This window comes from Monomorium pharaonis, chromosome 10, assembly GCF_013373865.1.
Source record: "Monomorium pharaonis isolate MP-MQ-018 chromosome 10, ASM1337386v2, whole genome shotgun sequence".
NCBI classification, from domain to species: domain Eukaryota; kingdom Metazoa; phylum Arthropoda; class Insecta; order Hymenoptera; family Formicidae; genus Monomorium; species Monomorium pharaonis.
Window position 1 is genome coordinate 1,806,803 of NC_050476.1, and position 22,698 is coordinate 1,829,500.

Below are 22,698 nucleotides of genomic sequence, written 5' to 3' on the forward strand. Positions count from 1 at the left end.
TCTGTTGTATATTCTTGCCTCTTACAGCAGATAAAATAATTAGATACTCTGGATAGTATTGATTTTTCAGAATTGATTCAGTAATATTTATAGTTTACAGAACTTGTTTATGAATCAATCCAATATACTAAATAAATCTATCCTATAATACCATTGATAAAAATTTAGCATCTATTCTCTATTAATGTCTATTTCTAGTTTCCTTCTTAATGAAATAGAAAGTAGGCAGCGTTAGATGTCTAACAGTCGAGGGATTGGAAAAAAATGTGTACATTTTTTATTTAAAGCACTCTCATGAAGGCTGGATTTATTTACACAACTTCGGCCGCTCTCGCGCCTCCTTTGTGTGTCTTGGACAAATAGTCAGCGAATTCCTGATATGGCGCCTTAGCCAGAGCCTGCTCCTTCCACAGATCAGGTGTTAGATATGCGTAAGTCTTGGCGATTGCGGCGTAAGTGGCCTTGGCAAAGTTGCCAAGGGTACAGGTTGAGCCCCTGGCCGAGGTGTAGCAATCCTCGATGCCAGCCATCTGAAGGAGCTTTTTGGGGACTGGGGCAGATACAATGCCAGTACCTCTAGGCGCAGGTATCAGCCGCACCTGTACGGAACCACATTTACCAGTCACCTTGCATGGTACCGTGTGTGGCTTGCCGATCTTGTTGCCCCAGTAACCGCGTCGAACTGGTACGACAGATAGTTTGGCAAGGATGATAGCGCCGCGAATTGCAGTGGCCACTTCCTTGGAGCATTTCACTCCCAGTCCGATATGTCCATTGCTATCTCCGATGGCAACAAAAGCCTGTAAAAGAATTCCATTTTAGATAGTCTTTTTATGTTTCATTAGGCCTCATCTAATTTACTTTCTATTTTTTTTCTAGTTCTGATAATTAAAATTTAATCGGTTGAAAAGTGTTTAAAAAAAGGAGAAAAGGTTACCTTAAAACGTGTACGTTGACCAGCTCGTGTCTGTTTTTGTACCGGCATAATCTTCAAAACCTCGTCCTTCAGTTCTGGTCCAAGGAACTTGTCAATGATCTCATACTCCTTGATAGGCAAGGAGAACAGGTAGATGTGCTCAAGAGATTGAATCTTGCCATCTCTTACCAGGCGGCCCAGTTTGGTGACGGGAACCCATTCCTTGCTGTCCTCTTTGCCGCGTCCACGGCCGCGTCCTCTGCCTCTGCCTCTACCACCTCGACCCCTCAGGCCGCCGCGATCACCACCCGCTCCGCGAGAACCAAAACCTCCACGAAAACCACCGCGTGCGGCTGGAGCAGCGTCCGCCATTCTGTAGTTAAACGTAAATAATTTCAAGTATTAATTTTATTTCAATATTATTGTTAAAAATTAATTACTCTGCATATATCTTTGATATTGAAACTTGCAATGGTAAACCTAACCTAACCATGCGACGGCCAACATTCAACAGTTAATAAATTTAATAAAATATTAAAAAACATAACAAAATACTTCATGAAAAAAACATTCATATTTTTAACATGACGTACGAATGAGCGAGAAATATGAAAAATGATTGAAATCAGAAATTGTCTGAAATATACTCACGTTATTTTCTTCCCTTTCCTAAAGAAATTACAGAAGAACCAGAAACATGAGCAGTGTAGCCAACTCCTGAAAAAATAATCCGCTAAATTCGATATATTATAAAACAACTGCAAACAAATATTGTAAATAAAAAAATACATTGTTATTAAAAAAACAATATTTTTTTATTATTTTATATAAATCTAATGTATAGATAAAATAATTTATCTAATAATATAATAATATTAATCGTTTTCATAATATATCGAATCAATTATCGATCGATGTGGAAGATCGATTTGATTCATATTTAATTTAATTTATACATATACTTTCTATTGTAAAAGTAATTAGAATTTATGAAACATGATTTAAACATGAATTAATAATAACTAGCCGTATTAGTGCAAAGTTTAAAACAGTATACATATATCGCAGAGGCACACTCATCTTGACGCGTGAAGTTAACGCTAGAGATGATCATCTCTGACTCGAGCCAACTTAATTCAGTTCTCTATTATAGGGGTTCACATACCTTCTGGAACGGAACGGGACGCTGGGTTCACTTTCTTTCCGGAACGGAACGGGATGCGAGACAGGTCAGCTCTCGATCAAGTGGCAAATCGTTTAATCGGTAATTATAACGCATATTAATCTTCTATTGTGTTTTGTTTGAATGCGTATTTTCGTTCGAGCGTAAATCACGACACGTGAAGCGAACGCATGCAACACCGTAATATCCGACACTCGTAATTCCGTGTAAAAGTTAATTGCGCGGGAAAAGTATTCCTCTTCGTTGTCTTAATTAATAGCACTCCCTTCTCACTTGCAGAATCTGTAACAATTATCCTGAAATGCATTGGCCCTGAGGGCGGATACCATTGCGACGTCCGATTGGTAAGTGAAATCTATATTTAATTCGACATATTGTAATACTTGAACGGTCGAATAAGCCGCACATTTGGCAAGATTTATTTATTTTCTTATCTCTATTGCATAATTTAATTACATAAATTTAAAGGCCAATATAAGGTAATGATCCTAATTTTATTAATTTTTGTTTCCATATATGAATTTATTATACTATGTAAAATAACGTACAAGTAATGTACAAAAGCAAAAAATATACTTTTATTTAACAGCTTGTAGAATATTATAAAAATATAATCAAATATAAATCAGATAAAAATATTGTAATAATGAGAAGTTTGTTTCTATTTAACTTTGCTACCGTTTACATATACAGCCACAATATTACGTTCATCACCGGAATATATAAATCTTTGGAAGTTCTCCTCGAGTGTATATTCTTTAAAATTATCCAACAGGCTGCCTTTCGAGTTCATGTCAATAATGAGAGCATCGAAATCTTTGCCTGGCACCAAATTGCCAACTTTGCTTTCAATTGAGAGTGCTAAAATACAATCAATATATCAATGAAATAAAAAAAAGAAAATGGATATACATATACAGAGCATTCTTATACAGGGTGAATTTTAATGGCTGTCCCAACTTTTTACCATGAGAGATGGAATTGCCGACTGCAATCTTAGTACACACATGTACGACATATATGTATGTGCAAATGTCGTACATGTGTGTACTAAGATTGCAGTCGGTAATCCCATCTCTCGTGGTAAAAAGTTGGGACAGCCATTAAAATTCACCCTGTATATAGATACAATAGCTAACTTTACCTTTAGCACCTCCTAATGTTGCCATATAGAAGACATCTTTATAACTGAGTGGCTTATAATTTTCTTTCATCAAAGACAGACAATTTGATACTTGTAAAGCTGCTCTCATTTCATCCAATATACTGTAACTGGCTCCCCCTGAAACATCTAAGAAGACACATTTATTATATTATCATCTATTATTTTAATTTTTCAATTTTTAATATTTTTTTAATTAAAAAAATTTTAAAATTAAATTCTTAATTTGAATGAATTTTCATTCAAAATAGTAAGAAAAATATGAGTAGCATTCCAGAATTAATAAATAGGCAAATCATTAGTATTAAATTTCTATAAAAACTTTATTGTGACACCTGTTCCAAGTCCAACTTTGATACCATTAGCCTTTAGTTTCTGCACATCGCAAAGACCGCTTTTTAGATACAAGTTCGAAGAGGGACAATGAATTACAGCTGCTCCTCGCGCTTTGAGAATGACAAGTTCGCTATCTGTAAGATGAATTCCGTGCGCTAATATTGTCTGTAAAATAAACAGATATATATTACATATGACTGATATCCCAAAATATAATATATTTTCATATTCAAGAATATCTGTGTGAGAATAAGATTTAAAAAAGGCGAAAATCTAAAAAAAAATTAATGTTAAAGTAGAAAACATTTTTAATAACAAAACAGAGTAACAAAATAAAATATTACCTACCTTATTGGTAAGAAGGCCTGCAGCATCATAGACTGCCGTGTATGAAGGTTGATCTGGAAAAGTTTGTTCCACTGCTGCTATTTCGGCTTTATTTTCAGAAATATGACTCTATAGAGAAGGAGAAACACTTTTGTATTTATATATAAGACAGTATGTTAAGACAGTATATTATATTGATACGTACATGAGCTCAATAAAATACCTGTATATGTAAGCCTTTTCCCTTAGCAATTTTAGCCAATTCTTGCATTAATTCCATATCACAACTCAACGCAAATCTTGGCGTAATAATCGGTTTTACAAGCGGATTCTGTAACAAGTTTTACAAGTAATGTAATAATTTGTTCGCAATTAATTAATTGTGATACTGTCTATCTATAATTGGAGAGTTTATCATCACTTGTCGCGATGGTGTAATAAAATATATAATTTTTTTCGATTTATATAAAATACAAGCTTGCATTTACCCAATTTCGCTCAATATAGTTTATCAGAACTGTAGTATCTTTAATTGATTTCTCAGTGCTTTCGTAGTACCCATCGTCACGCGGAACGTTCATGTTCACTTTTCCGATGAAAGCTCGTTGACCCAGCTTTGCAGTTTTGTCTGCAAGTATCACAGACGCTTCAGTATACAAAGATGCAAAGTAACACGCCGTTGTTGTGCCCACGCTAATGGTTCTTTTCTGCAATGGTATACATATTCAACATAAGGAAAAGTTACGAGAATATCTCAATTTGCTTGTATATTCTATGAAAAGTATCTTGAATATTACCACAACGGCATCAAACACTCGATCTGCGAATTTTGTATCGGCATACTCTTTCTCTAGTGGAAAAGTATAAGTCTCCAACCAATCTAGGAGACACTTATTGTAACCCAATCCAAGATTTGGAAACTGAACCGCATGAGTATGGCAATCGATAAATCCAGGTATTATGAACTGCCCATGTGATAGAATTGTAACTTCTTTTATATGATCATCTTTGATGGCGTGATCTAGCGTCTGGCGATTCAATGGGGGATTATCCTCAATATTCAGCACACTGACAATCTGCATGGTTGCATAAAAATGACATTAACATATTTTTAATTCACTATTACATTATTTTGAACTATATACATAAAATAAAAATGTAAAAATGTAAAATGTGTTAAATACCTTGCCATCCTCAACAACTATACCAACGTGCTTCTCAATAATCAATCTTCCGTTATCACCTGTATGTATCAACGGACCTAGAAAATATTGTTTAACCATTGTGGTATATCTGTAGATATTTATGCCACTAAAACAGTAATAAATATTATATATATTACTATTCAAACATAATTTCCCAATTTTATTCAAAATATTTAAATACTTTATTATTTAAAATAGGAGCTTCGTCGGTACAACAGATTTTCTAACCTCCATTTTTAAGGCTTGAATAATTCGTTTCACAGGCAGAGTATCGTATTTTATAAGGCCAGAATCTTTCGCTTTAATACGTAAAAACGCATCAAATGAGTGTATTTCTATCGAAATTTTATAATGCCTGTTCTTTGTCAGTGTACTGCTGTACTGATGCAATAAATTAGAATGAGAAAAAATATATTCTAACTTATTGCACCAGTGCAGCAGTACAGCAACAAAAAACAGGCCTATAGACGAAGCTCTTATGCTAAATAATTACCAAAATTCTATATTTACATCTTTCATCTACTGTACATTTAACTGCTACTTAAAATTTCACTTCTATGCGCTTGCTTTGTCATTCCATTTATTCTCTCTCCACATCAAAGTGAGTACTGTTAGCACTTAGCAATATCAGCGGAGTTACATAATTTTAATGACGAACGCTAATGCGCTACGCGAATGCAAATAGTTTTATAAGTTTTTTTATTATTTTTTTTTTCATAAATGAGTGAATTGATATATAAATATATTGTTACAATTTATCTCGACTTTTAATAGGTATTAGCAGATGTAATTATAGAAAAATGATCTCTAATTTGCAAAGATAAATTGAGTTGACCAGAGATCCTATTTAATATTTGGACAAGATTTGGTAAAAAGTTTATGATTAATTTTGTGATTTCATAATTTCTGAGTGTTTTATATGGTTTTGTCAATAAAAGAGAAAACAAATAAGATGCAGAAAATAAATAATAAAAATTAAAACACAAGAATTTTTGTATCAAATTATATATTTGATTCTTCTGGTTTCTTTATTTTTGTTAACATTTGATTTTCTGAATATTTCAAAACGGTTAAAACAAAATCTTATTTTGAAATTTTCTATTAATAATAAACATAGTGCTAAATATCTTAACAATGTTTAAAACACAATTTCTTAAATGTTTCAAAAATTTACCAAAGAAAATATACAAATTAATCATAGTTTTTTTGCAAACAAAATTTAATGCTATATAAAGTTTTTTAATCTTTACAACCATGTTGAATTACAATATAGAAACTAAGAAATGTAATTTTTTTTCTTGCACTATTTAGTTAAATTTTCTTCCATATGTGGGTTTTATAGCATAATTAAACAAAAATATTTTTTATTTTAATTTTCTTGTATTAATAAATAAATGTATTATTTAATCGGTACATGTCCATTTGTTAAAAAAATTTATTCTAGATTTACAGTCATTTATTAATACAATTAAACTAGTAATGTCAAATGTGAGTGATAATAAATAAAAATTATTTTGTGTAACAGTGTAAAAGAAGAATTTACACAATTCGTCGTTTCTGAAGTCATGATACAAACACAGTTGTAACTAAGAAGTGACCGAGAAATCTCTATCACAGCTTAGCACTTGTGGCTGCAGCGTGACAATGTTCAAAAGATGAAATAAACTGTAATTATTAATTTATTCAGCCTTTCTGTAATTGACGTACGTTACAATATACATTTAATCTTGCTACTTATTTTAATAATGCAGCTAACTAAATCACGCAAACATTAAGAAAATTACATAGGATGAGAAGTCACTTTCTTCATCTGACGGTATCTCTCGATAACATAGTCGATTAGTTTGTTTAACGGCTGATTTTGACAAACGTGGTTTACTACGTGATTCGTTACCATTGCACGAATCACTTGAAAGAGAAGAAAGAAAAATAGAATGCTCAGTATTATAGGCCATATTAGTCTTCTTTTTCGTCGTTTTAATTGGAAAGAATGCGGCGATTTTGTGCTGAAAAAAAAAATTACGTTAACAATTTTATATAACTTAAATAAAACAATAAAAAAGAAATTAAACAGAAAATCAATTACCTTAATCTTCTCTCAGAATAAATATTTTCATTATCAAAAACTTCGGGAGAAATTGTCTCCTCCTCTTCCTCCCTTTCCTTTATGTCCGCCCAAACATCATTGTCGCTTGTTGCACAATTTATTGTACTTTGGCTGTTTGAATGGCTTAGTCGTGTGTTATTATTTTCTTCTCTCGAGCTACGACGAGACTCAGCTTGTTCGAAAATATCCCGTAATTCATTTATGCTGTTGGAACTCCTATTAACAAATATTTAAAAAACTATTCAACGATTAGTATATAAAGATTTCTTTGAACTTTTTTAAAAATAGACATTTGATAGTTATACTTTAAGATATCCTTACAGTACTATGTAAAAAAGGTATCTTAATGATATAATCATGAAATGAATATGTATCTCGATTAATTATTCATTTATTTTAAGCGATTAAAAAAATTTAAAAGTTCATAAACAATATCTGTACTTAAAAAAAATGTAATTTAATTACCGAAGATCATATCACATAATGATTGTATCATAAGGATTAATAAATATTTTAAGTGTTAGCGCAATATATTTATAAAAAGAGATCTAAGACCACAATAATATTACTAACTCGGTACGATCTAGTTTTTCGATCTCCCATTTCGCGGATTCGGAGGTGAAAGATGGCCTCCTGAGAGTCATCATACGTCCAGAAACAGAATTTCGTTGCCTCACGATGTCCTGTATGGAGCACAAGGCGAAAAAATATAGACAATATAAAAAGAAAAAAAATAAATACAGGCAATCGTTATGCACGTCATTGTGTTAGTAGTGCGGTAAGAGAATATAATCCCGTTAAAAAACCCCGTAGAAATACAAGCTCTGTAAAAGCAAAAATTCAAAACTAAGAACAAGACAAATTGCCTTTGTCACATCCTGTGTGCTACCCATCGGCCGAGACATCGTGGCTACGCTGGCTCTTCTCCTAGCCATCTAAAAAGAAAAGTTGACGAAAAAAAAAACGAATTGATTAATTGACAGAACAAAGTTAAAAAATAAATAAAAGTGCAAATTATGAAAGCGTAAAAATTCTGCAAAATTGTGCGAACCGTGCGAAAGCACAAAAACAAAGCGACGAAAAATGCGAAACGAGATACGATGACTAAGGTGCGATGAAAAATTAGCGAAAGAAAGCAATGAATGTGAATCATTCAATATTTTCGAACCATCATACGATTATTGACGATTGTACCGCTCCGGTATCTGAGGCGGGGTAGTTCATCGTTGAGCTCGCTGGAGTTCTCCTCTATCGTTATGTTGTTCTCTAGCAGGATCCGTCTGGAAACGAATAGCGTTCACTATTCGATACTATTTCATTGTTTCGAAAAGAGGAAGGGAAGGACTTCGCATCGAGTACTATGTTTCACTAAAAATACCTCGAGTACTATTGAACTATTAATTAATTTCCATAAGCAAGACTTCAAAGTTCTCATGACAGGAAGAGAACGAAGATGCAAATGATACCACATTTCGAAAGCAACGTTAAAGTACATATTGAATAACGAGCGAAATGAATTAGGGGGAAGTGTTAAGTCTGACCCTCACTTAGTCTCGGCGACACTGGCGATCAGCTTCTCGCACCGGGAGTGCAGTAGATGGAGATACTTATCGGCTAGCAGAACGGCCCGGGAAACCCTACTCTCCTGGTGCACAGCACCCAGGGTTTCCGCCGTGCAGGACACCCTGTGCGCGCATCGTACAATCATGTCCAACCGATGCCTGACCCGATCCACTCGCTCCGCGGATTCTCTGTCCATGCATAATGGCGCGAGTTCCTGACGTTACGCAAAATTCAATCCCTTCAACGAACTACGAAGAACGACTACTAACTAACTGGCAAATACATTGCACACTGACAATTTAGACAGAATTAACAATTTAGCAAAAAGTTTCTATGTTTTATACAATTATTCGAAGATGAAATAAACGACAAAACATTTTCGTGTTTGCTTGCCTGAATGTCCTGTTGCATGTTCGCCACTTCGGAAGAAAGATTTTTCTCCGATTGATCGCGCTGCCGAATCGACATCGCTATCCTTCGCGGTAGAGTCAGCCTGTCTATGCAGAGACATAGTGAAAACGCAGTGTACTTCTTCTACAACAGAAACAGTATCGTACAATGTAACTCCGTTGAAACATTACAATTTTCATTTAGAATGCGTTTATTTACCTGCAGTTCAAGCTCGCTTGGATTCTCCCTGGAAGTAAATATCATTTAACAATCAATTAAGCTATCTATATAATCTAGATATAAAAATACTAGATCAAGATCCTTACTCACCTACCACACTCCAATTCGCTGTCTGATAAATTGGATATCCCGGATTCCTCCAGACGAGCGTCCGTAAGACTCGGAAAGACTTTGCGTTCAGGAAAACCTTCCGGGATCAAGGGTCGATTTCTTCGTTTGCAATGGCACTCCAGTTTTCGGCCAATGTTTTCGCCTTCCGAGTGCGATCTTTTTGTATTAAAAAATCTCGACTAAAACAAAGTAATATTTTCAAATAAATAATGAAAAAAGAACAACATAAATTCGATAACAAAATTAATTTGTCAAGTCTCTCATAAAAAGCGTATAGCGAACGTTCGCTATAAATTATCTCTCAGTATCATGACTTTTAGAGTGACGGAAGGAAAAAATGCATACGAGGCTGCTGATTAACAATCACTGCATATGCAAAATTAGGGAAGTTCGCAACCAGATAAGAACCAGTTAACTTGGCACAGATCACACTTCGAGTGGTAATATGACCTTCGTTCGGTACGTATTGCACGCGCATTATCGCATCACGTTCGGATAAACATTATCGGGAAGAATGAAAATGTAAGAGAATCGCGTGCATTCCATGCGTAATTAAAACATACAATTAGAAAGAGATATAAATAAAACCCGAAAAGGCGGGTAACTTGACTAAAGAAGATACGATTTATTATTATATTTTTTATTATGCTCCAAATGATTAATTGCTGCCTATAAATACATTTAACGACCAAATACAGCGAGAATTTCGGCGGCCTTCTCTCTTCGCTTTTCTACTAATATCTGTCGAACGTTTACGTGGCAAACTCAAGGCAAATATTATTTCTCATATCAAACGAGATAGACCGCCGGATGTAGAAGGGGGCATGTGCGTTATGTGACTCTACCGCATTTCAATATAATATTTATAACTTCGCGGTATTCCGGTAGAATTTCGCATTGAACAAGCACAGCAATCTCTACAGAAAAGGATACATAAAAATGTCATTGTTGATTATTGATCAATAAATGATTAATAAAAGATGTATATATGAGTTCTCTAAGATCCGTTTACCCCAATGTAATTTAACTCTCGGTTTACTTACTATCTTTTTTTTAGTTTCTAGAAGTTATTAACAAAACAAGTTCTTAAGCCAAACAATAGTTAATAAATATCTAAAAACTAGAAAAAAATAGAATTAAATTAAACCGAGTTTAAAGTTAAATTACACATTGGTGTAACAAACAAACGAGCCTAAATTTGTATTATTACGAAGTCACTTGGAAAGTCAATTCTCATTGAATGTTTTGTGGAAAACAAAGAAATAAAAATGTCTAACGTTACATAAAATTTGCGTAACATAGTTAAATAAGATAATGATACTTAATGAAGAAAATGCAACGTGTGTGCAATGCAATTTTTTATTTTACATTTACGGTAAAAAAACCAAGTACGAAGAGTCTATAAGTAGCCGATTAATTTAGTGCGGCGATGATGAAGAGGTTGCGAAGCTTTAAGTGGTCGCGTGTACGACGCATAAAAATCACCACAAAGTAACTTATAAGGTAAAAACTCACGATCAACCTTGTCATCTGGACTTTTCGCCATAGATCTGCGATTGAGTGCAACTATGCAAGTAAAAATCAGTACAAATGAACGAATAAACAAGAGAGAGAAACATCTACGTCTGGCCGAATAATTTGTATAAAAACGAAAATAACTGAGGTTGTCGATATATCGCGAAGTATATATCAGAGCGATCGAGAGATAAATGCAGAAATAAACGTGATTAAATGTAAATCATAGCTGAAACATCGCGAAGTGTTTCCACAGTAAATACGATTAATTTGATCATATATTTGCAAAAGAGAGAGAGAGAGAGAGATTTATTAGCCGGAAGCTGATAAATTGCGATAGGCAATAAAGATGTGTGTCCAGCCGATGACAAATTAATTAGTGTACCGCTCAGAACGAAGCTGAAAGAAATCGCGTGACTTTGAAATATGTGCGACTGTTCCGCGGCTATTTTAGACAACGAGCGTTAAACGAGGTGCGTTATTTGTTTATTTACTATAACACGAACAAACACGAACAAAGGAAAAAAAGAAAAATACTATTTTCGAACAAGTTAAATTAACATGATGCTTAAGTCGTCTACGCGAAGTAAAAAATGAATAAAAATGCTGCAAAAATCATATAACCAATTTAACGTGCATTAGACGTCTCTCATTGTCATATGATATCACGCGTTTTGCAAATGGTTGTAAAACCTGTTCGTACATTTAATCAATTATGTATTAGCATGTAAAGTTTAATAAATGGAATGTTGAATCGAGAGTTAGAAAAAATCATATAACTAGTTTTTCATAGCAAATCTTCCGTTTCTACAAAATCTTTATATCTTATGTGCACGTAGACGTGTGATTAAAACGTTGTTTCTTCTTATAGAAGAGATATTAAAAATATGCAATAATTTAAGGTCATTTATACTCTGCATTGCAAATATTAAGACTCATGTATATTAATTACAGCAATAATAGTTTAAGGACATGCGTCAGATTATTAATTATAACATTTCGTACGAATCAATTAGTAGCCAATTAACCGCGGATTTATTGCTGATTGTATCCCTTAAACCAACAATAATAATTGTTCATCTTAACTCAGCGCGGCTCGAGCAACCGCGATGATCTAAATGTCCGCGTATTGAGGCAGCGTTCCTATTAAAATTTCTATTAAAACACAGCTCAATTGCCTTCGTAATTCAACCGCGATTGAGCCGCTCGTCGGTGTTCGTCGAGTTATACTCGCCGAGCACGCTATTCCATCCAATTTAATCCAATTCGGCAGCGTTGCGCGCGATTATCAAATCGTTCCTTAATTTTTCCTTCGTTCCACATGTGCGAGATGTCCCTAGAGAGAGAGAAACGTCTTAATTTATATTTAAAATCTTGCTACTAACCTGTCGCGTTTTTTGTTTCGTCAACCGATTTCTTTCGCGCGCTTTTTCGTCGGTCTGCGCCACATTTTTGCACACCACCACCTCTGCGGAGACTGGCTCATCAGTCGTCAATGGTGTAGATGATATGACATCGACGGCCTCATTTGTAACTTTCTCGTCAATAGTACTGCATACATCAACGGATCCCGCTGTCACCGTCACCGTCGCTGATTTGCGCGGTTCCGAAACGATAAAACTGTCCTCACGACTCGACATTTGGCTGTCGACTGACCGTTCGAAACGCGACTGACTCTCGCTGTTGCTGACTCTTTGCACGCTCGCTTGGGAGTGGGGATCCTCTGAATCTGTGATCTTCGCTGAATCTATGGGAGAAAATGAAATCGATGATTCAATAAGGCAGTTTAAGAGAAATTTCCACGATTCTCCCGAGACGGATGTGAAAAGTCAGACGGTCAGCAGTCGTTGAGAAAATCAATATCGCACTTTGATACGTGCGATAAATTGTTTGTCTAACGTATCGTATAATTAAATGAATATAAGTTAATGACCATGATATTACAGATTCCAGACATCAGTTAGATTGTGAAATCAAGTTATCTAACAGGGTTAATTAAGATCGGATCGAGTAACACTTACCAGCTTGGTTACATGGAAATAGACGGCTCTTTGGCATCGAGAATATCTGCAAAGCGTTCTCGTTTGACGATTTAAACTCGAGCGCCGCGCTCTTCCTTTCCAACTTAGGTGAAATCGAGGATGAAATGTTATCATATTTTCTGTGTCTGTCAATAGGAGACAGGGAAGATGACGACAAGGAAGACATCGAAATATCCAATTCGGTGGAATTCATGGGAACGGGAGAAGCTCTGTTGGAAACCGTCTCGACGGTTTTATCCATCTCGTTTCTGATTTCGGGAAATCTCAAACGCGTGGGCGCTAGACGGACATTTCTAAGTAACGACTGCGGCTCGATCGGCGGCTCGTCATCCATACTGTCCTGGAAGTACTTCCCCGGCGTGGAGTTCGAGGAATCGCTGTCGCTCTTCACGTTGCGATAAACATAATTATTAAATGGATGGTTCTTGTCGGGAGTGTTATTTTGATCCCTAGCGGACTCGATTCGTGCGGGAGAGTCATCTGGTTTGCTCGATTGTCTCACTTCTAGATTGTTGGATCCCGGATGATCATCGCACCGATCCTGCACCGCCACAACGTCGAACGAGCGACAGTAGACCGCGATCTTTCTACGGGGACTCGTTGGATTATTCGTGCCGCTCATATCTGATACTTGGAAACTTCTGGCATCCGTCTTCTCCGCCAACGTGGCTAAAGTCGCCTTTGTATCCACTTGCAGGACCTTTGGCATTTTGGTCGATCGGTTCTCCTCCTCGGTATGAACAAAATCTTTCCAATTGGAAACTTCCACAGCGAGTGGCATAGATTTTTTATCTTCCTGCATTAGACCGTCTCCTTGCGCGAACGGAGGAACATCAATAGTATTTGTTTCAGAGTGTTGATAACCGAACGTTTGTGATCTTGAGTCTTCCGCGATCAGTGAGGATGGCTGTAGATTTAGTAACAACGTGTGTATCGATCGATGCCTGTTAACAAAATTAAGGAGTTACAACAACTTAATTTTCATTAACTACTTAACGTACACCTCGGGACATTAATGTCCTGCACATTTTTTTTCCATAAAATAACTCTTGTCGATTATAATTAGTTACAGCATTTTTTTATACACAATCATACAAATACTTTCTAAAAATGCTAAAGTATATGTAAGAGTAATGGTAATTTTTTTATACACTTGCAAAAGTGACAAAAATTAATAATAAACACGATCTATGGTGTACTAAGAGTCCGGAAAAAAAAGTGTGTGTTAAGCATTACAATGTTCCTTGCGGCCACGTTCTCCTTTTTTTAACGGTAATATTTTTTGCGGTAGACGATCTTCGAAGCATTACATGTTTCATAAATAATTTGCGCAACAATGACCTTGAATTTTCGGACGGTTTACGATTAAGAGCGCCGAGAGTGCTCTCAATGATGTCGTGCAATTCTTCGATGATGGGTTCAATGGTGTAGAATCGATTTTGTACACTCATATACGTCTTTATAACTCTTGAGAATATGTCATCGTCTTCGTTATTCACAGAGTGCAAAGATATCGATCGCAGATCCGTCCCGGCTTTCGGCCGGCTAAAATAGCGATTACAGTAAAAGAAGTTGAAGAATAACGCAAGCTGAGTACATCGGACATATAATTAACAGCATCGAACGTCTAATGCGCGGCATTGAATTCGAATTTACAAAGTCGAATATTTAACTTATAATCATTATAAACGATGTTTTCGTGTGATAACGGACAATAATTGTTTAAATGTCAGCAATAGCCGACGGCAAAATTCATACATAACACGAGTTTATTAAAACTTTTAATAGCCTTGAAACTTTGGCATGTAGAAACGAATCCTGCTAAGCATATTCGAAATATTCATCGGTTCTCTCTCGATATAATGCTTATGTAATAATATTTAAAAAATGGTTACGAATAATATGTAGATTACAAAAGCTATACAAAACATGTTTTTAATTATTTATATTTATAAAATAATTGTCTTATTTGTCTACTAAATATTTGTCTTTGCAAATGACGTAAAAATCTTAATTACAACGTATTCATAATGTAATATTCATTCGTTCTTTCTAATGCGTAAGTTAACTTTTTAAAGAGAGAAATTCGTGTAAAAAAATGTCTTATTCTCCTTGTATTCGTTCGCAAAGGCCGAGGTTGATCCCGATGACATAAACAATTCACGCGGATTGCAGAGACGATTAATTAGAACTGCATGCGTGGCGCATATGCGCATAGATTTAACGCGGCGATCATGCCATTAAAGCAATAAATCAAACTGTCCTTGCTGCTTAACGTCTGCGTTACATCAATCTGCTATCTATGTCTATATCTTATTGTTAAGTACGCACGTGTCGTGTACATCAGATTAATTGTTCTATTAGTTTTCCGTTAATTTCAATAAATCCTGCAAATTAATCGTTTATAATTTTACGTTATAGCTCCTCTAATTCTCTCTCTCTTTCTTATTTTCTTATCCTTCTCTAAAACTTTCAGACTTTATATTAACGATCAAAAAGAGACTAAGATAGTTCTAAGAATGCTGCCCGATCAATCTTGTGTTGTACAACAAGATTTCTTTGTGGCGGAGATGAGAATTTGAATCGCACTTCGTAATTTCTTTCAGATTGTCCGAAACGCCGTTTTCAGAGGTACCGACACGCGCGACGGGAAGGTCTAGAGCGTACTGATTGCATTCGCCCGGTGAATCAAAGTTCTCCCTAGCAGTGTGCTGGTGTCTTCCCCTGCATCGCGTATAAGTCGAGGTGATCCCCGGACACATTTCAAAAGACCTCCATAATCTATCGATTGCGGTAATTGTTCGTGTTAGAAGCATACGCGTGTTTTCCCGGCTATTTTTAGTTTATGCAACGCATTTCTGAAGGAAAAAGAGTTAATAAATGTTTAAGATCCGTTTAATAAACGTCGGAGTATTCCTTCGACATATCTAACATAGTTTTCAGGTCTTTGGTAATTCTTGTTGTCTCGCGGATATTTTTCTTTTGCGTAGAAAAAGATTTTGTTGCAATTTATAAATAAAATAAAAAATGTTCACTATAAGTGCACTTATAATAAAATTATATCTAATAAACAAGCATAAGTTTAAAACGGAGGAATTTCAAGTAAGAAACCGCCGAATGCCAGATAAATTCCGACTGTACAACACTCTCAAGTTTAAGAATTACGAAGAGGATGAAACCCAGGCACAAGTGGGATTAGCCCGGTAAACATTTTTATTGGGGTGCGAGAATTGGGATAGAAATCACGATGATTTAAGACGGGATTCAGAGCAGTCCAGTTATTTTTACATGGAGTGTCATAAATGCGGGCAATGAGCGCAACCGTCGTGAGACGCGGCACCGCTATTTTTATGGGAAACCCTGAAAAACCGCCCGCTATGTCTGACCTCGGTCCAGATATTCGGAATAGTTTATTCACTTCGAAAAATCGAAGCGATATCTCTCTCGTTTATATGACGCGTATGACGATAGTGTAATCGGAATAGCGTTTTTGGCCTTTCGACGAAAAAATCGACTTGGTCACAAGGTCTCCGTTCGCCCGTGTAAAAAGAATCATTCGCTATAACTTGCGGTCTTCTTCCGCGAATTAATCATCTTCACATCGGTTTACAGTACCCCGACAAGTGTAACTTCGCACATACAGGCGCGTGGCAAGTGTTTTGCGTCACGCTGTTAACTTACGTTTGCGTCGACAAGAGATTCCGGAAACTCTCGATACCGAATTGATCCAAACTGTCGGTCGCATTTGCCGGATCGGCTCGAAGTTGCGTACTTGAATCTTGCCTCGTATTTCTCCTCGTCATCTTTGTCACCTGCGAAAAAATACGGTTTACTTCTGTAAATAGATAAGAATAAGAAAAAGGAAAAAAAAAGAAAGGAAAGGCCGTGAACATGGGCAATGCTTTGTCATGAGAATCAGCGTTCAACCCGAATACAGTCAGCCGATTATGATAATATCGCAGCAAACAGGCGTGTAGGTCAAGGTAATCGTTTAAGCGTGCACCTTATCAACATCGACAACGTTCGTAAAAGAAAAATCTCGAAATAATAATAGATCCAACGCAACTAACCATTTTCAGTAGAAAAGACGCTTTATGTTTCAATATATCGACATTACGAACTCTTGCATTCGTGTCTTGCGGGGTAAAGTGAGGTGAGTCGTCATCGGAGCCTCTCATCGTAACAAAAACTTGTATAACTCTGAAAATCAATAGTAAAGCAAATAAAACGTAAAGTAAACGTAACTAAAATTACACGGAGGAACCGATTATAACAGAGGAAATAAAAAATAAACTAAAATATAATGACTTTTCTAGCTGTTCTAATATTTCAAAAATCGCAACGTCGTATTCGTTCAGTTCCTCTTCGAGATCTTTCCTGTCGCTTCGGCTACATTCAGCTGTAAAGCCCTGAAATACGTAAAAGAGAGAATGTTAATTAATAAAAAAAAAAAGAAGAATTTATTAAGCATTTAAAAAAAAACAAAATAAACTTACTGAAGCTTTTAATTCCATATATAATGAATCTTGTGCCGGCGTTGATTTATAGGGTGTACTATGCATGTTGCATACATCTGTATTTAAAATTGGCGATGTTGAAAGCTGTAAATAATCACGTCGATCATACCGCGAGAAATATTATTATACAATTGAGATTTTTACAACATTAATAATTTACTCTTTCTCTAGAAGGATATACACTAAAGAGCGATAACGACTGCAGCTCCTCATTTTCATCCGCAAGAAGACGATTCTTTTCACGTAGACTCTGCAATAGAAGTCTCTCGCTATAGCATTATAATTCTGTATGTTATGCGTCTCAAACAACAATTAAACTTACACTAATCACGCATTCATAGTTTTCTTTTATGTTGATACTTGAGTCTTGAAGCTCGGTTATCGTACTTTTTAAATGTCTAAAGTTGTTTTCCTTTTCGTCAAATTCCTCCTGCATTTTAGCAATTACTTCAATACAATTCATCTTTTCCTTAGTGATCATCTCTAGTTTTTCTTTCAAGGATGGAATAATTTGTATCTATTTATTTGTACGCAAAAACGGAATGTTTAAAAATTCAGTATGAAAGATTCCTGATAACTGAATATGTATATTTAAATTTTATATTCATATTAATTTCTGCACAATTTTTCATAACATAATATTTAATTAGTTATGAAGAATTGTGCAGAAAAATACAAAGTAAAAATTTAATATCTCTCGATTACGTCGACACAGATGTAGAAATCTATTTGTTCATATATCCAAACCGAAATCACAAATAACACTCCCCATAAAATAAGATGCAATTACAGTTTACCTCGATTTCCGCGGCTTCCAATTGCTTCAACAAATTCTCCTTCTCTTTCATACATCTTTGAAGGTTCAAGGTTTTAATCTTTTCTTTCTCAAGTAATTCGTTTAATTGATCTCTTTGCTCGTCGTTCTCCTTTTCGAATTGCTGACATTTTTTAATGTAATGCTTTCTGCAGCAATAAAGTGCACATCGCGTAAGCATAAAAGATATATTTATATAAATCAATTTTTTAAATTTATTCATGAAACAATTGGAACACTTGTATGTCAAAGTAAATCATACGCACAGCTGTTGCTTGGTAATGCTGTGTTCTTGTCTGAGAGTGTTGATTAATTCTTCGCACCGCTCAAGCTCGTCACGAAGGACAACGTTCTCCTCGTTCAGTTTCCGAAATTTCACACGGAGCTCCAATCCCACGATATCTTTATCCATGGTTTTCATCGACGAGTCCGCATCGTTCGCGAGGCTACAACAATTATCATACGTCGTGTATTATGTGTAATTATAATTGCTCGTCATTGTATAGAAAAAAGCAATTATTATTAAATGATAATGTGCATAGTACATTCTTAATATCAAACGCAGTAAATTTATTATTATACTTTTACAAATTATTTATAATATTTTTAATGCATTAAAAGAGCGGATCAAGTAAACTAAACGTTTATCTAAATGTTCAGTAATTTATGACAATTAAACGCTACAAATTGCATAAAAAGTGATATATCTTCTTGTAACAAGTCCGAGCTAAAAAAAAATAAATATGCGCATTTAATAAGATCACGTAAGCACATTGCCAGAGAGATAAATTAAAATAAATTGTTGATTATTATTAACGTGTGTTATACAATATAAATTCATTATAATATAATCTCATGAAGCATCGCGTGAATCTAATTTCCCACTTCTTGTATCGATTACAAATCATAGTCGATCAATCCGACGTAATGATGCGGAATCGAATGCGCCTATCACAAATGTGCCAGGATTGCTAAATTAACTCAGGACTCTTCAATTTTATGAATCATTTCATATTTGCGACGGTAATCAAGCCACTGCTTTTAATAATTCGTAAAAATACGAGGAATTTACAAGAATGCTTCGCGGAAGGCATGTAACTTAATTATAAAAATTAATCGGCCGATTTTTCTTGTTTACCATCGCGGGAACAATCGCGTTCGATGGGTTAACGAGATCACCTGGTATGACCATAGGTAAATAGTGACTGAACACCTCACGCGAATTGCATAAGAGATATTGCGTGCCGATTTCCAGCTGCCACAATATTCGCGCGCCACACGCAGCGCGAATAACACCTGCGTGTCACTTATTCGGCTCTATCTGGATCGACGCACAGAGGAATAGAAACAAAACAACATGCTAATATTACTATTTAATTAATAATTAACAATAAAATAAATTAAAACATGTAAATTATATAAAATATAAATATTATAAATGCAAATAAAAATATAAAATATAAATATATCAATAATAAATATCACTATATAAAATTAAGAACGTATGTATAACAAGTGTGTATGATCTCAATTTTGAACTTCCAAATACTTGTTATTTTGAAAGTTCAAAATTAAGAACACCTTTATACCTCTGAAATTCTAATTCCTGTTTTATGTACAATAATTTAATATGTCTTTTAATAGGTTTTTCAAATTTTATTCGTCACTTTTTGCAGCCAAGCAATATTTTATTTTTAATCTTATTCTTCATTATTTGTATTTATTTATATAAAATGTAATTTATATTTTACATAATTTATATATTTTTTACATCCGCATGTGTATTTTATTTTATTAAATATTAATTAGTTAGTAATACAATATTTTGTACCATGTTTAATTTTGTTTTTCCCCTCTGTACTATAACGAGAAATCGGCGGTGTCGTGACTCGGAGAACGCTTTTGAATTTATCCGTGAAAAGAAGACATACACACATATATACACATGCACATGAAATGATCTTGTGCGAAGTAAACACTCTTCCCGTCAATTTGTTGTCCGCCGTTGTTTCGTCTCGTGCTTACGTTCGTATCGAATTAAAGATGAAATTTTAGCACGCACGCTTTTCCTCGGCCAGCAATCACCTTTATCGCGAGCGACGTATAGATTGCAACTTAAACGGTCGGTTATATACAGTACGCACGATGCACGTGGCATTTCTCGCTCAAACAAATTCGATATAATTAGACAGAAATAAAAAAACAATAGCAAGTAGCAAAGCTGATGTCATTTTCATCAAAATGATGACAAATAACGTCAGCTTACCACTTAGGAATATAATCGAATCGTGTGCTCTGAGGTCACAAAAACGTCAGAACTGTCATTCATGAATTATAAGTCGTCTGCCTGTTCCTATTTTAAAATATGCAACGTGTCCTGTTTAAGCGTACGAACCGCAGATTCCTCGATCAATTTTAAATTTTCATTTTTTGACCGATTATATAAGTCTTAAATATAAAATTTGTGGTTTCTTATTGGTTTCCTCGGACAGGATCGTTCCCGTAAAATTTAACGAGCAGTATACGTCGCTCGCGTGCTATATGCATCGAGGTAAAGAAAGTAAACTGGCTTGACGCTGGCCCGCAAGAACATATGCACACGCGTATTGCCTTCGTCGTACGCGTGTGCGTGTACGTGTGTATGTGTACGTGTGTCTGTCACGCGTATCGCGTGCTCGTAGAGAACCACGAATAATTTTTCAATGTCTCTGAATGAAGGTGGCGTAAGACCGAGGTGCTACCGCGCGGTTGGATCGAGCGATCTAACCGCTTATCGAGCGATAATGTCGTGGCGTTCAATGGGCAAATAAAAAATATTACCGGCTACACGAACAGATTTTTCTCTTAGAATTCAAAATCATTATAGTCGTGGGATAATAAGAATTTTGAAAAAATTTTATATAATTTTAGTAAAATTTAGTAAAATTTAAGTAAAACTGCAGTAAATTTTGCTATTTTTGTGTTGTCTCACGACCGCAGCGATTTTAAATATAAAACCGCTACAGTGGTTTTATATTTTCCAGAGATAATCCGTATGGACGGTGCCGCGGAATCACATAAGATATGCCGCGACCTACTAACTTTGCGACACACGAATCTGTCGGTTTACATCATAATATAATAACATAAAGCCTGCGTTTGTGTGTATACTCGATTGTTTGCTCGAAATGATGTCAATCGAAAACGGAACTGAACGAATCTGCGATCCGAAAGACAAATAAAATATATTTTTCGCGCGCGAAGAGCGCCGGTAACTCTCTCGGTTAGCCTCTAATTAATTTATCTAGTCGTCGCGCTGCTCTTTTTTTCTCGGACGGCGCGTTCTCCACGTATATCGAGTTTACGGTTCACTAGTTTCCGCGCTGTTACTACTATATTGTCCACGCGAGTTTCGCGTCGCGATTTCTCAATTTACGGCGCAATTCTCGAGTTCCACGTTAATAACGACTTCGATTCCAGGATCGATATATTTCCGTTAAGATACGCCTGTTCCTTTTTCTCCCGACATTAATATAATTCGATAATTGAGTAACGACTAATTGTAACTAATCGAATTGTTCAAAAGTGTTGTGAAGTGAAGGTGTACTTTGTTGTCCGTCGTTCATACGCGTGCGACGCATTCTTTTATCTATTTTCGAAATAAAGTTTCTACTCTTCCTCTTACTATTTCTCCAGAGAATTGTTATTGCCATCCTGTTGCATCTTGGCGATCCAGCGTTTTGTCGTCTCCTTGAATTGATCCAGATCCACGCGATCATTCGTCGAAACAGTTACTAAATCTCTCCATAATTCCGCCAGCTTGTCGATTCTGTCGAAATCAAAATTCAACACGTTAATTATTTCTCCTGGCGAAAATATCTATTCACCGCACAGATCCTATAAAAGTTGTTTTTCAACAGACACAGAATAACACAAAGAAATTCATTTCATTCTTGTTCAACATTGGCAAACGGATGAAACGATCTACTGTATTATATTGTGTCTCTAATGAAAATAACTCAAAATAAACATTCGTTTACACACGCGTTGAACGCACGCGGACAGAACGATTTAGAGCCTCGCGCGGCTCTCTCGCGATATCTCGCCTCGCGAAAACGTCTACGTAATCCTATACACTTAGAGCCGTGGTCGTCAAGTCGTCGATCGCGTTTGTCCTTGTATTGATCGGCTGGCCTGGCGTACGTACACACACCGGCAACAATTTGTTTCAAGCTTGTGTATCGCGGTCGCGTTTCGCGCTCGTCAACATTGTGGCATTGTGTGTCCGAGG

At 35.6% G+C, this 22,698-nt stretch overlaps 3 protein-coding genes across 6 annotated transcripts; all 3 read right to left on the bottom strand.

Annotated features, from left to right (window-relative positions):
* Positions 1–254: 254 nt before the first annotated feature.
* LOC105830285 (40S ribosomal protein S2) lies at positions 255–1,633 on the bottom strand. 2 transcript variants are annotated; one of them, XM_012669514.1, is made up of 3 exons: positions 1,568–1,633; positions 938–1,289; positions 255–800 (listed from the first exon to the last, which is right to left on the bottom strand). In XM_012669514.1, the coding sequence occupies exons 2-3, from the start codon at positions 1,286–1,288 to the stop codon at positions 312–314; spliced, it is 840 nt and encodes a 279-aa protein (XP_012524968.1). In that variant the 5' UTR covers position 1,289; positions 1,568–1,633; the 3' UTR covers positions 255–311. The 2 variants fall into 2 exon arrangements, with proteins under 2 accessions (XP_012524968.1, XP_028049536.1); XM_028193735.1 differs by lacking the exon at positions 1,568–1,633 and adding an exon at positions 1,387–1,424.
* Positions 1,634–2,600: 967 nt separating this feature from the next.
* Positions 2,601–6,131, bottom strand: LOC105830284 (guanine deaminase). Of its 3 annotated transcripts, none has more exons than XM_012669513.3 (9): positions 5,658–6,131; positions 5,109–5,235; positions 4,722–5,000; positions 4,413–4,631; positions 4,148–4,255; positions 3,946–4,053; positions 3,597–3,762; positions 3,244–3,390; positions 2,601–2,960 (listed from the first exon to the last, which is right to left on the bottom strand). In XM_012669513.3, exons 2-9 carry the CDS (start codon positions 5,205–5,207, stop codon positions 2,761–2,763), a joined length of 1,326 nt encoding a protein of 441 aa, XP_012524967.1. In that variant the 5' UTR covers positions 5,208–5,235; positions 5,658–6,131; the 3' UTR covers positions 2,601–2,760. The 3 variants fall into 3 exon arrangements, with proteins under 3 accessions (XP_012524967.1, XP_012524966.1, XP_028049534.1); XM_012669512.3 differs by having other exon boundaries at positions 5,640–6,131; XM_028193733.2 differs by lacking the exon at positions 5,658–6,131 and adding an exon at positions 5,358–5,611.
* A 415-nt stretch (positions 6,132–6,546) lies between these two features.
* Positions 6,547–22,236, bottom strand: LOC105830282 (the record flags this gene model as incomplete). Its single annotated transcript, XM_036293270.1, is given in 20 exon segments — positions 6,547–7,135; positions 7,216–7,452; positions 7,810–7,919; positions 8,103–8,171; positions 8,405–8,516; positions 8,784–9,013; positions 9,193–9,333; positions 9,409–9,436; positions 9,520–9,719; positions 12,441–12,802; positions 13,077–14,041; positions 16,779–16,909; positions 17,168–17,297; positions 17,406–17,506; positions 17,594–17,698; positions 17,775–17,864; positions 17,937–18,131; positions 18,412–18,577; positions 18,695–18,874; positions 22,093–22,236. Coding segments are annotated over 20 exon segments (3,922 nt in total), but the record flags the coding sequence as incomplete, so codon positions are not given.
* Between the last annotated feature and the right edge of the window lie 462 nt (positions 22,237–22,698).